The sequence below is a fragment of the Rattus rattus genome, chromosome 4, assembly GCF_011064425.1.
Source record: "Rattus rattus isolate New Zealand chromosome 4, Rrattus_CSIRO_v1, whole genome shotgun sequence".
NCBI lineage: Eukaryota > Metazoa > Chordata > Mammalia > Rodentia > Muridae > Rattus > Rattus rattus.
Genome location: NC_046157.1, coordinates 55881016 through 55894474, shown reverse-complemented (window position 1 = coordinate 55894474; position 13459 = coordinate 55881016). Strand labels below are relative to the sequence as shown.

Here is a 13459-nt window from a genome sequence, read left to right as displayed (position 1 = left end):
TAAATGCCCTCCCCAGCAGCTTCTTCAAGCTCACCACAGGAAGCAATATGGAATCGGTAGTGATCATTTCTTTTTAAATTCAGAAACCTTAAAGGAAATGCGCTATGAAAATCAGGGACGCCTATGTTTCCAGCATTTAGACAAGTTCACATGGGTAGGGGAGATCTGTGCTTGATACCTAAGTCCTTTTGTTTATATCTTATATGTAACTTAGCAGTTTACTGGCTATGTGACCTTGGAGAGTGGATGAAGCCCTCTGTGCCTCAGTTTGATCATCAGCCAAATGGGGAGGAAAATGCTTTTAGAATTAGTTTTAAAGACTCATTTGCGTGTACCTGTGTCTCTAGGAATGTTTTCAGTGTGGGGGAGAGAGTGCCTTCTGGGGCCAGAGGAGGGAGTCAGACTCCCCTTAGCAGTTGTGAGCATCTTGATGTGAATGTTGGGAGTAGAACTCCAGTCCTCCGGAAGGCCAGCAAGTTCTCCGAAACCACCGAGGAATCTCTCTAGCCCAAAGTGATTTTTTTTAAAAACAGTTAAAAAATTTACCCCATGTGCACATGATAGGGCCTTCCCACCTTTGTTTGCTTTGATTGACTCCCTAATGTCAGCATTAGCTTGCCAGGTACCTTCTTAGAGATATACATTCTTTGAGAAATTTCTAAGAACTACAGTGCATTCACACACACACACACACACACACACACACACACACACACACACACTATTTCTCTCCTTCATACAAATCAGGGTTAATTTGTTGGATAAGTAAAGAGATGAATGGAGGTGAGTGGAACACTGGGTGAAGCAACTGTTTGCAGAGAGGATACCGAAAGATGGAAGATGGGATCTGGGCCAGCACCCTTGGGAACCCTTCGGAACTTTCAGGGCTTCTCGTGATGAGGTGTGTAGTCACACTGTTGATGGGAGAGCCTCTGTTTGCTTCTGTGAGGCATACTCCTGAGAAGTTGGACTTATCCTTTCTAACCTTCCCTTCTTAAATGCTTTTTGAGCAGAACCTTGGCTTCTAGGAGACACACATCAAGTTAAACATATTGGTCCATTCATTCTTATCCGAAGGCTGTACTGTTTAGGAAGACTATGTTCAACGTGGGTCCTGGGCATAATTTCAATTAAACATTGACATAGGCACCGAGAAGTACACAATTGAGTTCCAATCAAGTATTAGAGAATATGCTTATGGACTTAGGCATTTTTAAAAGCAGGATGTATTTTAAATCTTACTTTTATTAATGTTAAGTGTGTGTTTAACTATTTTTCATCTTTAAAAACGGTATTATTGAATGCTGCTGTAAAATTCTCTTCTATAATAAAACTTTAGACTGTAGACAAATGTCTTCTCCTGCTTTGCTCCCATCTCTTTGTCTTCCATCAGAAATAGAGGGGTAAGCAAGGTGTGGAGAGACCATTGTTACTGTCCTGAAGTCAGATACCTCTCCAAGCCCTGAGAGCACAGATCTTTCTCTGTATGACCAGGGAGAGATGATAATCTTCCTGCCTGCTTTCCTGCAGAAGTGGTTCCAATAAAGACAAACCCAGAACAAGAGTCAAGAAAAGGCCAGGCTTCTGCCCTGACTTTACTTCTTAATTGAAATAAATGGACGTGTTATCAGCAAGCCAGTGTCTCCGACGAGGTGGGACTCTGTGATGCACTGAAACGTGCTTGCTGGACAGAGCTGTGCAGTTAACCAGATGTCCAGATGTTGGCCTTATGGTTGGTCTTGCTCGGCAACCAGGGAGGAATAACTCTAGGAAGCAGAACATCAATTTTCAGACTGTGAAGCAAAGGCCTTCTTTCATTGTCTAAATTGGCATGAGGAAGTAGCCATTTGGTATCTGGGAAGTATTTATGAATGAATGCCCAGAGAATATTATTCAGACTTTTAAAACGCGACGAAATAGGCAATTTTAAGAGAGAGTCATTAGGGTCTATTTTAGAGTCACAGAAACATAGAATCTAAAATGGCTGCGTGCATGCAACCAGGCACACACATACACACACACACACACACACACACACACACACACACACACACACACACGGGGATGTTGAGATTTTTGGCCACTAGTAGAAACTGTTTACAATTTCTGTGACTCGGCCAATCAATTGAAAGGCGGAAGTGAGTCTGAGGAACCGTTCAAGCTGAACGAACTGAAGTAATTTAAAGTCCATCCATCAATCAAAAGAAATTTTAGCAGCTGGTTTTAAGGAGAGAGAGAGAGAGAGAGAGAGAGAGAGAGAGAGAGAGAGAGAGAGAGAGAGAGAGAGAGAGAGAAGAAAGGCCAGCAGTGTGCCTGTCACTGGGACACTTCCCTCACCAAGCCTTTCTTTCAGGTGTGTAACATCTGCTTATGTAAATCTGGGCACAGTCGCTGGCAGTGTGATCCCGTATAGGGAGCTATGAAGTAGTGGGTCCTGAAACTTACAGGATAATCTCATTTCCCTTGAAAAGTTCTCCGTTGATTTGTCCTCTGGAAACTAGCTCTAAAATAAATGTCAAGACAGTACACCCTGATAACACAAAGACAGCTCATGAGAAAGGGGAGTTTCTGAAAATGGCCCATATTTCACAGTTGGGCGACATTGAGGAAAGTGTCCTTGCCCGCAGAGGCCTGAGTCCATCTGCCTAGTCTGATGGATCCAACCATGTTGTTTTCATTACCCTTAGGGGAGGTATTTCGTGGTTTGAGAAGATCTATAAATGGGCCTCTGTCTGTGTTCGTCACTGTTACCTCCTCACAGTCTCTGCAGACACTGATCATTCCAGTTCATGTAGGGGGAAAGAATTATTTACCCACCCATCAATCATTAGCCCATTAATTGTGTACTTCCAATTTCTGATAAGGTTGGTGTGTCAGACGTGAACACACTCTGTCTCCCTGCCCCCTCCCTTTTATGGAGTTCCTCCCCTCCCAATCTGCATGCAGCTGGGAAGCCCCTGGCTTGGTAAGACTGGTAGCGTGCAGCCACCCCACCCCAAGTGTCCTGCAGTTGTTGTCAGGGTACAAACCTTCTTCCACACTTTATACAAGTGTTTAGACACTTCACCAGAGGCCTGGGGTTTCAGAGGGAAAAATAAAAACACACTTAATTAAAATGCAGCAGGGAACCGTGACATACATAGTCTTCATCACACTCCTCACCTCTTATTTGGGATTTTGCATTTTAATTCATATAAAGACCAACAATAGGTATGACAAGGAAAGGAAAGGGAAGGCTGGGTGTCATGGAAGTTACATGCTCTTTTCACACAGCATAAAGTAAACGGAAGCCCTTGAGAATGTTCACCAGTATGCTGCAGGGTTACAGGATAGTCACCATGCTCTAAGAGAGCTGTTAAAAAGAATTCATGGTAAAAACAAAAATCAGTCATTCCACACACACACACACACACACACACACACACACACACACACACAGACAGACATACACACGCTTCCTGAGCTATACAGAGAAACATGCTGCATGATGTATCTTTGATTATGAGTCTGCAGAGAATAGAGAGCTGGCTGCAGAGCATGGATAGACATTTGATCATGGTTCGCCTGTGGAGCTGGCATGGGGAGTGTGGGCGTGTCTTCCCTTGGATCCCGAGGGACATGTTAGCTTTTCCCACTGCCTTCAAGACTCAACCAGCAATCTCAGGAACTGAGGCCAAGTTACCTGAAGAAACAAGGCATTGCAAAGGTTGAAGAGACAAGAGACAAATAGAAAATACTTTCGTCTATTTGGATTTTGCGTTCGTTGGGAAAACTGCAATTCAATGTGCATAATGTCGATGTGCATATCAATAGGTGACGACACACCACAGTGCATTCTCTTTACTTTATTGCCTGTCTGAGCCAAGGAAAGGCATTCCCTTAGGAGCTTTTCTTTGTCCTTCTACACACTCAGAGGAGCCAAAAAGGAGGAAAGGAGTGGGCCTAGAGAAGCAGATACGCTCTCTTAAGTCACCATAAGCTTTTAGGTTATAAGAGACATTCTTCTTTGTTCCCTCTGGCCCAGGTCCCATGCACAAATATGGACGCAGGTAGCTGCTTTGGGCTCTGTTAAACCAGCAGAGGAACCCAGCAGAGTGATGCTCAAAGCAGGGAGAAGGAGAAGAAGCAGCATTCTTGAGATAGGAAACGCACATACGCGTGTACTCTCAAAGCTGTGAGCTAGTTGTTGTTCTCAAACATCTCAACACCCCTGATAGCCTTCTATACCATCTAGACTAAGTGATTAACAGTGCTTAGGGATAGGGTGTGCAGGAAAAGGGCAGTTATAATCTGCCAAGGGAGAAAAAAATGTGTCCCAGGAAACAATGAAACAGATAAGGAAATGTTACCTTGTATTAAAAAATAAAACCAAGCATTTGAAATTAAGCATGGAATTAGCTGTTTCCGAGTGCTTTTTTTATATTGAGTACCACATTACCACTGTCATATGAAAATGTATTGATCTATGGAGTTCTGATGCCCAGGTAATTGCTTTGTACCTTCCTAATCTTTTAGTCTTTAAGGTCCTGAAGGCAAATCCTCAAACTATAATGCTGTTTGTGACCTGTGTACATGGGTAGTAAATTAAAATCATAAAATATATTGAGCAGCAAAGTTCCTTTATCATTACTTAACAGTTTACATTTGTGTTAGTCTAAATAAAAGCTAAAATAAAACTTCAAACTTTGAAATTGAGACTTCCAACTAAAATAATCTTAAAGTGAGAATCCAGCATTAAAATTACAATTTTTAGCATTTGTCCTAAATTAAGGATGCCATGTTAATTTGCTCTGTTTCTATACTATTTTATTCCATCCCTCTGTCACCAATCTCAAAATAGGGTTCAGCTAAAATTAATTTCTGAGTAACCCTTGGATGCCTTGCCATAGATAAACCAGCTGCAATTCCTACAGTTCCAAATCTAAACCCGACTTTGTACAATCTGCATGAAATAGGCCTAGCCATGCCAGGGCTAAAGGTTCTGTAACTGGGGTTGGGGATTTAGCTCAGTGGTAGAGCGCTTGCCTAGGAAGCGCAAGGCCCTGGGTTCGGGCCCCAGCTCCGAAAAAAAAAAAAAAAGAAAAAAAAAAAGGTTCTGTAACAACAACACGTAGTTGCTTTATACACCAAGCCTTGATAAACATTAGTTAGTGTTATTAATTCCACATTATAATCTGACAGTCTATCCCATCCATGCCTACCTTCCAATTGTGAGAGAATGAGTCAGAGTGACGTCTGTTAAGGAAAGTGCTAGGAGAAGCCATTTTGTCATTCTCCAACCTGCCTGTGCCATTTCGCTGAAATGCGTGAACAATGCCCTTTCTCGAGTGGTTAATTTATTCATCATCCAGGAAGTTACCTTTTCCGTTCCTTCCTCTTTGAGACTGATAATGTCCAGGTCAAAATCCTTTCTCAAGCCATCGGTCTTATTGAAGGTGATCCGCCCAGTCAAGCCGTCCCACCGAGCCTGAGGACAGTTAAGAGCGGAGTGTTATTACCTGGCACTTATCATGCTCTCAAGCCCATCAGTAGTGAGTGTCATGCCTCAGATCCGTCCCAGTGTCTGGTTACCCAGCCACATCATGAATTCTGAGCCGTTGCCTTGGTTCACTGAGTTGGAAGTGGATCACTTTACTGTTTTATGAATCCTCATTTGTTGCCTGAGCCCTAACATTTTAAACACAGTCAGTCCTGTAATGGTGGCAGTCTAAACGGGCAGGAAGCAAAGAGTTGCTATAAAGTCATCTGTTCATTGAGTAAAAAAAAAATCCAAGAGGTCGAAGCATTCTGTTGTCCAAGGTCAGTTTAAACCCTCATCAAGGTGCTGTCAAGGGGAAGTGCTTCTTACCTCTTTCTGCCTCTGTGAAAAAGATATGGCACCACTGACGTTCTTGAATTTTCAGGGCATTCATGATTTATATCTCTTAATATTTAGGAATCTTAGTTCCTAATGGTTGCTATAGCCCATTGTTCTCATGTCTAGGCTTTCTTTTGCATTTTTTCCACTAATTTATTTATTTATTCACTTTACATCCTGATCGCAGCCCTTACCCCACCCAGTCCAATGTAAGTCCAATCTGTTTCAAACTCACCAGGAAACTAAAGAGGGACCTTGAATGCCCTATTCTCCTGCCTTTCCCTGCCAAGTGCCAGGATCAACAGTGTGTGAGTCCAGACATGGACAATTTGTTGGCTTAAAAACATTCTTCTCTAAGTGCTGTTACAATGTTGGCAGAGCCGTGTGCTCTGGAGGACCTTTCTGGAGGTTTCCTGGAGGCTCTTGAGGACACTCTAGCTGTCTCTTCTTGCTCTTGGTGGTTTCCGGCACTCTGTGTCTTGAGGTCACAACCCCTGCTGCTGTTTGCATGAATATTGCTGTGCTTAGGGTTGCATTTAGAGCCACCACGTGTGATGATGTGTTATTTCTCCATCCCTTCACCTCTCATTCAGGTGCGCAATTATCATTGATTTTTGAGTGTTTGTTTGTTTGCTTGGTCATACAAGGTACCTGGGATTAACAGGTCCCTGGGATTAGGATGTGGAAGTCCTTCCCAAGAGCTATTATGGCATTTATATAGGCATCAACATGATTTGAAGAAATAAAATCATAATTACTGGCAACTTTTGGTGGTTTCATTAAGCGATAAAGAGTGGCTTTCAGGCTTCAGGGTTTTGGTGACTTTTGGCCATTTGGTTTATTTGAGTTTCATTGTAAATGACCTCAGAACTCTGTGCACATTTCCAAGATTTTCCTCCATCCCAGCTTTATGAACTCAATCTGATTGGAGGAATGTGAAGATCCTGAAGGAGGCCACGAGATGGGATATCATTTGCATTGTGTTTCTCTGTTATACACAACTCCCATATGGCCAACAAACAGTGGAAAGAACGTGGATTTTCCATATGTTAGGGCAAATTTAGGATGTGTGATTCCAGGCATGTCATCCAACCTGAACCTATATTGGCCTATGATGTCAGGGCTGGTGTGAGGATTAAAGGAGAGCCAACACAACACTAATATCTTCTTAAATTCTGACAACTATTTTTCAGTCATCTCAAACTTGGTTTTATATTGGAGGTTGTAAGGGTTAATTTTCTATGTATTTGACGAAGCTACAGCCTGCACATCGATCTAGTTGGTTGTCATTGCTGGGTGGTCCTGCGCAGGTGTTGGCAAAACAGAATCACACCAGAAGCAACTGGGTTTATTTATGCCTTTTAGTATCTGTTCATGTGGAAATAAGAGGATCTTCTCTGCATCAGGGACTTGGCTGGGAATGGAAAAGGGTACAGCTCCAATAGGCAGTATGTTAACAACGCCACCCCACTAATGTGTGGAACAGAGTCACACAGCGTAGTGAAGAGAAAGGCAGGCAAACAAACACACAACATATATCCAAAATACATAGAAAGAAAGAGTAGGAAAAAACGTCTGAGGTTTCAAAGGCTAAGCTATGACTCACCCCTGGGCTACAGCAGGAAGTGTCAAACACATTGTAAGTTTCCATGGGCCCTAATTTAGAGTGAGGAGTCGTGAGACAAGAGCCCTGTATGGAAGGTCAGCCCGTTAATAAAGGTTTTATGAACCAAACTAGTTTACTTGGACCATAGAGAGGTTCAGGAATCACTGGACGACTCTAGTAGAAGAGTCTCAGGGTCAGATGCTCCAGGAAGATTACTTTGCACAGTTGGTAGGATTATTTTAAGAGCAGGGCAGTCACATGCAGGGGATGAATTAGCAGGCAGTTATCATAGAATAATATGTAGGGAATCAGTTCATATACTCACATGTGAAGAGAGGAACAGCATGCCTCTCCATCCCTCCCTGCACTAACTTTCACACTATTAAATGTGAATCCATGTAGTTCCATAGTAAGGTGTTCAGAGTCTAACGTACATCTGTACATCACACATATATGTACATCACACATATATGTACATCACACATACATGTACATCACACATATATGTACACCACACATATATGTACATCACACATATATGTGCATCACAAATATATGTACATCACGCATACATGTATATCACACATATATGTACACCACACATATATGTACATCACACATATATGTACATTTTATGTATATTTACATATAATGTAAAGTTCAAAAGAATAATCAACTTAAAATCAGAAGCTAAACTACTTAAAGTAGTTGTATTTTCTGGTTACCATTTAGCTAGGACGGTTGTCGCATCAGAATTACATGTGACTTCTTGGTAATACTAGAGGCTAAATATATTGGGAAGAGACGAGGCACGTGAAGACTCCAACCTTCCCTCTGGAACTGGATCAATTCCCCAGCACAGGAGGATAGTTGTCTCTTCACATTAGGATATGACATTAGGATAGAAAGCCTAGGGCTTAGTTCCCTGGCTTTACATGAGGGTGACAGACAACAGCAAACAGTGGTATCAGCTTTAAAATGAGGCCACACTGACTTTATTGTGAGGCCACCGATGAGCCCAGCAGGCTCCAATTGGATAGTTATAAATCAATGGTCGCAATGACAGTCTTGATTGAACCAAGTGGGTCACAGGACCTGACCAAAAGCCATGACACTGAAAAAGAACTAGTAGGGAAGATGCTAATAAAAATGGGAGAAACACAGGGAAGTGTGTGTGGTGGGGGAGAGTAACTAACATGCAAAGAACAAAATTAATTAAAAATAAAAATTTAAAAGAGAACTTGACATTGCTACAGCCAATTGTGACATGGTTTGCTATGCTAGCTGAGATACAATGTAGAGATCCCACAGACAGGACAAAAGCAACTGATGACATATGCAAGGGACTCGTTTTGCATGTATCTGCACAGTCCTTGCCATCGCAGTCCTCTACCCCATAACAAAGCCATCTTTGCTTTCCTGCTTAGCTTACTTACCTTCTTATTTTAAAGCCAAAGTCAGTGCTGCCTTTGTGGAAATAAAAGCTACAAATTATCTACAGTGTTGGAGTTACTGCAAATGCCTGGTGTCTGAGGACAATTTATCTAAAGCTTTGCTTCCGATGAAATCTCTACTGTGTTAGGGGCTGGGGTGAAGTTCATTGTACACAATGAGCAGTCTTAACCCACCTCCTGATCTGTTTGGATGGAGGTAGTTATTTTCATTAAGTTCTACCAAGTTTTGGGAAAGCTTTTTCCTCGAGGCAGCTTTTCTTTTATGGAGGTCATGTAGTGAATCAATTTAGACCGTTGTGTGGAATTTATGGGGCTCTCTGGACAGGTAAAGATCCAGCAGCATTTACCTCTTGATGGAGCACACAGCTCGTAGCATGCTCTTAAAGCCCTGCTTGGAAATCCAATTTTAGTTCCTCAGAGTGTGCCTATTGTGTTTCTTTGTTTGGGTCCCGTTGCACTGGTTTCTTGAACTTAGCGTTTGTTCCAATCATTGCGGCAGAGTAATTCCCACTTCTTACTCTCCTCCCTGTACATCCAAGTGGCAAAAAGGCCCCTTTTCATTTTCTGATGATGCCTCCTTCCTTGCCTCAAATACCTACAAAAACTCCCTGCCTGTGTCTTTACCAAGCTGCATATTGACCTTCAAAGCCAGTGCTGCAACCTTACACATGTTTGCCTGCCTCCCGTTGCTAGATAAGTTGTGCTTGTGTATATTCTTTGGACTTTTGGGATAATTGATGCGAAGCATTTATTAATCATCAGCTTAACTATTGATCAAGGTGAACGTACAATTTCTGTATGCCATAAATAAGACCCATAAGGACCCCGCTTTGCGAAAGAAGGCTGAACCATGTACAATTCAGATAATGGCATATAATTATCTTCTTCATAATTATAATTTGCTTGCCTTATGTAGATGCATCTGCTGAGGCCACAATTATAGTATACTTAGCTGAAAACAATACTTATACAATTGCCCCTATTTTAGGGGATAGCTTTAATCTCTACCCTGTTAGATCTCTTGGCAATTACCATTTAGCAACAACGAAGTCAAATAATGAGACTGCCTTAGTTTCCTTTGGGTACACACACCATCTAATGGACGAAAGATACAAATCAAAAACTGACAGAAGAACAAAAATGTGTCCTTAGTCATTTTAATGTCTTATTTATCTCTTTCCAAAAGAAATTATTAGTTGTTATAGTTAAACATGTATGATATATATATATATGTGTGTGTGTGTGTGTGTGTGTGTGTGTGTGTGTGTGTATGTGTGTGTGTTAGAAATGTAAACACCTAACACCCAATTCTAGGCTCTGATAGTAGAGACTTATAAATACTAATTAAATATTAGTTAATTAAAATGAATGCTTCACTCATTTTTTTCTAGGAAAATTTAAATTCATAAGGGATCCTAAATCCTTCCCTGAAATTTTTTCTACACAGCCATTCTCATTCGCTATGGTGAGAATACCTTGTCTCCCATAGAAGGAGACTTACTTGAGAGTAGAATGTCCTCTTGTAGGGAACATGGACTCTTGAGAGCTGTAGCTTAAGATATGGTTTTCCTTTGACTGTTAGACACTATTATACCTTCTGTGAGGATTGGGATAGAAGGTTCATGAAGACCCCATTGCTGGTATTATAAGAGCACATCTCACCATGTCACCAGGCCTGGCAGGAAGTCATTTCTACATGACCATTATGTATGTCACTAAAACTTAACTGGAATTTGAAACCCAGCACCCCCTCCCCCTAAAGAAAAAGTTGGTAAGATTTCCTTTGATGCTGGGGAAAATAATATTATTTTTCAGTTTCCTATTATATAGTATCCAGATTAGGGTGTTAATTTGTAGGTATTCTATGTAACTGATCAGCTAATTATGAAAGTTATCATTTCCCTGCTCCATAGGGCAGCGATAACCTTCTGAAACAGCTACCTACCATCCTGCTGGTTCACATGCAACTGACTGGAAGTTGCACACTGACTGTTCTACCAAGTTACGCAAATACCGTTGCCTGCTAGAGTAAGCTGTGTGGACCAGTCCAATTAGCTACATCTCTTTCTATTTCCCCAGTCTTAGAGCAAAGTTTAAGCTGTAATAGCATTTAATCATTCCTAACGTCTACCTGCCTTGCTTTACTTTCCCTCTCTTGCTTCCCTGTCTTCTTCTGATAATGTGTTCTAATTTTGAGATCTGGTCAACTCTGTCAGTTCAAAACTAATTTTGGCTAGCTCCTTGTTTGAATAGTTTCTGCTCCGTGATTGGACTCTTAGCTCACTGTCCTCTCCCATTGATGGTGCGGAGAACACTAAGTGTCTCAGGAGCTTCTGGTCTGACACACAACCAGGTGTACATAGCACTGGATATTTGCTTGCTGAGATAGCCTCAAGAATGCAGACTCTGTTTTGTCCACGCAGTAAAGGAGTTACTCTTCATAGATACCAGGGATGTTCGGAACCTGGCACTTTGTTATTAGGTGTGATCTAACATGTAAATAAAATGCTATAGTAATGATGGAGTTGGCCAAATATACCTGTGGGGGCAGTAGTGGTCCGGATATTACAAGGGTAACTAATAGCTTCTTGATTGTATTTGAGGCCCTCTTCACAGGAGGAAGTGGTTAGTGTTGCAAATCTGGCCAGGATCTGAGGAATTCAAGTCTGAGGAGTTCATAGGCCCAGTGGTAAATCTACCATAATTCTGCTAAGTGGACATAATTCAAACTTCGTTCTAAATCCAGACCTCTACATCCATGTTTAGTTCATCTCTCAGAGCCCATCAGAGAATGCTTTGTGCAGTGGGTGACGGTTAACACAGAAGGGCTCCAAGTACAGAAAAAAAGTCATGGAAGATTTTTCAGCCATTTTTGGAACACTAGCATCATAACCTTTCCCCTCAAAGGTCAGGAAACATTGTGGAAGAGGGAGCACGATCAGGGCTGGATGTTGTACAAGACCGTTGTGAAATAATGTCTTCAGGACATGACAGGACTCGTGTATTCATGGTCTCACAGCAGCTATGTTGCATGCTAATACCTGCTCAAGATCAAGTTAGTCACAGTTCCAGCATTGAGTGGGGAAGCGCTCACTCTTACCTGAGGAGCTATTGACGATCAGCCATGGTAGGAGGAAGAGTCAGTATTCATGAAGGAAATCACTGTTGGTTGGATCGCCCCACACTCATGGATCTATGGAAAACACTAACTGGACTCGGTGGGTTAATTTTTCTTAAAGGACATGAAGTTTGGAGGGGATAGTGGCTCAATTTGGTGGAAATGGGGGGAAAAGACACCAATGGCTATGATAAAAATATATTATATGTGTGTATGGCATTGCCAGAGTATTAATACAAATGTACTCTTCAAAATTCAGAAGCATTTTTTTTTAAAAAAATATAAGTTTAGGAAATCAAAGTGCATTTTGATCACACTTTTATTTCTTAATATTAACAATTAAAATATTACATACCCTTTCTTTAATTCTTTTGGTGTGGATTATATAGTTTAAACACACTAAATTTTCTAAAAATTTTACAGATTGTTTATTTTTTTCTAGTGGAAAAGATGGTTAGTTTGATGTCAGATTTCTTATTCTGGTTCACTGATTAGATAGGCTAGCATTGCCACACAATATTAAAAATGAAAGTGTAAAGTTATATACACCATCTATTGAGTTAGAATTACAACAGAATTTTATATCAATAAGAATTCTGTCCTGTGATGGATCCATTTAAACTTAATTTTCAAGTTCCCGTCGATAACCAAATCTTGGGATATTATTAAATAAGTTTTATTTGTGGATAATCAGTGGATACTGGGATAACCTCTCAATAAAAGATGCTGACGAGCTTACTTTTGTGTGCACATGTAGCTCTGTGCAGGTGCTGTGCATTTATATAACCTTTTATTGTTATAAATAAGGTGCCATCTTGGGTCATTCACATGCTCATTTTTCTTCCTAAAAGGAAATCATTAAAAGGCTGTGCGCATTGAGGGGTTGTGTTATGCACATTCATGTATGTAAAGAATGAAAGTTAAAGAATGAGCTGAACTTTCAAGGGTCAAAAGATACATTGCACTCCAAATCATGAACAAATACAGGTAATGGAAAAGCGTGAGTGTGTGTAGCATATAGAATTTGAGGAGATGAGGACTGTGACCTTAAAGTTTAATACCCTTAGGTCTAAGTAGATGCAACGAAATGTGTTGAAATTTTAGCAAGGCTTATGTAGTTTTTACAGGTTTATTTCTAAGGTGTACGGTTTAAAGTTTGTGATATTTTCTCCCAAATATTACAAAATATAAAATTAGGACTTATTTCTTTTGAAAAATGATGTTTGGCTTGTGATATTCGAGAACAAATCCTATTTAATCAAAGACAGCAAACCTATTACCAAGGTCCAAGTGTTCAAATATGGAACTGAGGTCTAACACTTCAAAAAACTGTTCTCTCAATTGTTCTATGGTTTGCAGGATTCCAGACATATCAGTGGTAAGGTGTTTTTTTTTGACAAGCCAGGAAATCTCCCCCATGTTCA

The 13459-nt window shown here is 40.9% G+C and overlaps 1 protein-coding gene across 6 annotated transcripts in view; it reads right to left on the bottom strand.

Moving 5' to 3' along the window:
* The window catches only part of Grik1 (glutamate ionotropic receptor kainate type subunit 1), a 383311-nt gene that overhangs the window by 52433 nt on the left and 317419 nt on the right, over positions 1 to 13459 (bottom strand). For 3 of the 6 annotated variants that reach the window (XM_032900471.1, XM_032900473.1, XM_032900475.1), the window contains exons 8-9: positions 5360 to 5467; positions 3030 to 3074 (exon numbers count right to left, since the gene is read on the bottom strand). In XM_032900471.1, coding sequence (XP_032756362.1) covers positions 3030 to 3074; positions 5360 to 5467 — 153 coding nt within the window. The remainder of the gene's footprint in view (positions 1 to 3029; positions 3075 to 5359; positions 5468 to 13459) is intronic. The other 3 variants (XM_032900472.1, XM_032900474.1, XM_032900476.1) reach the window with 1 other exon arrangement.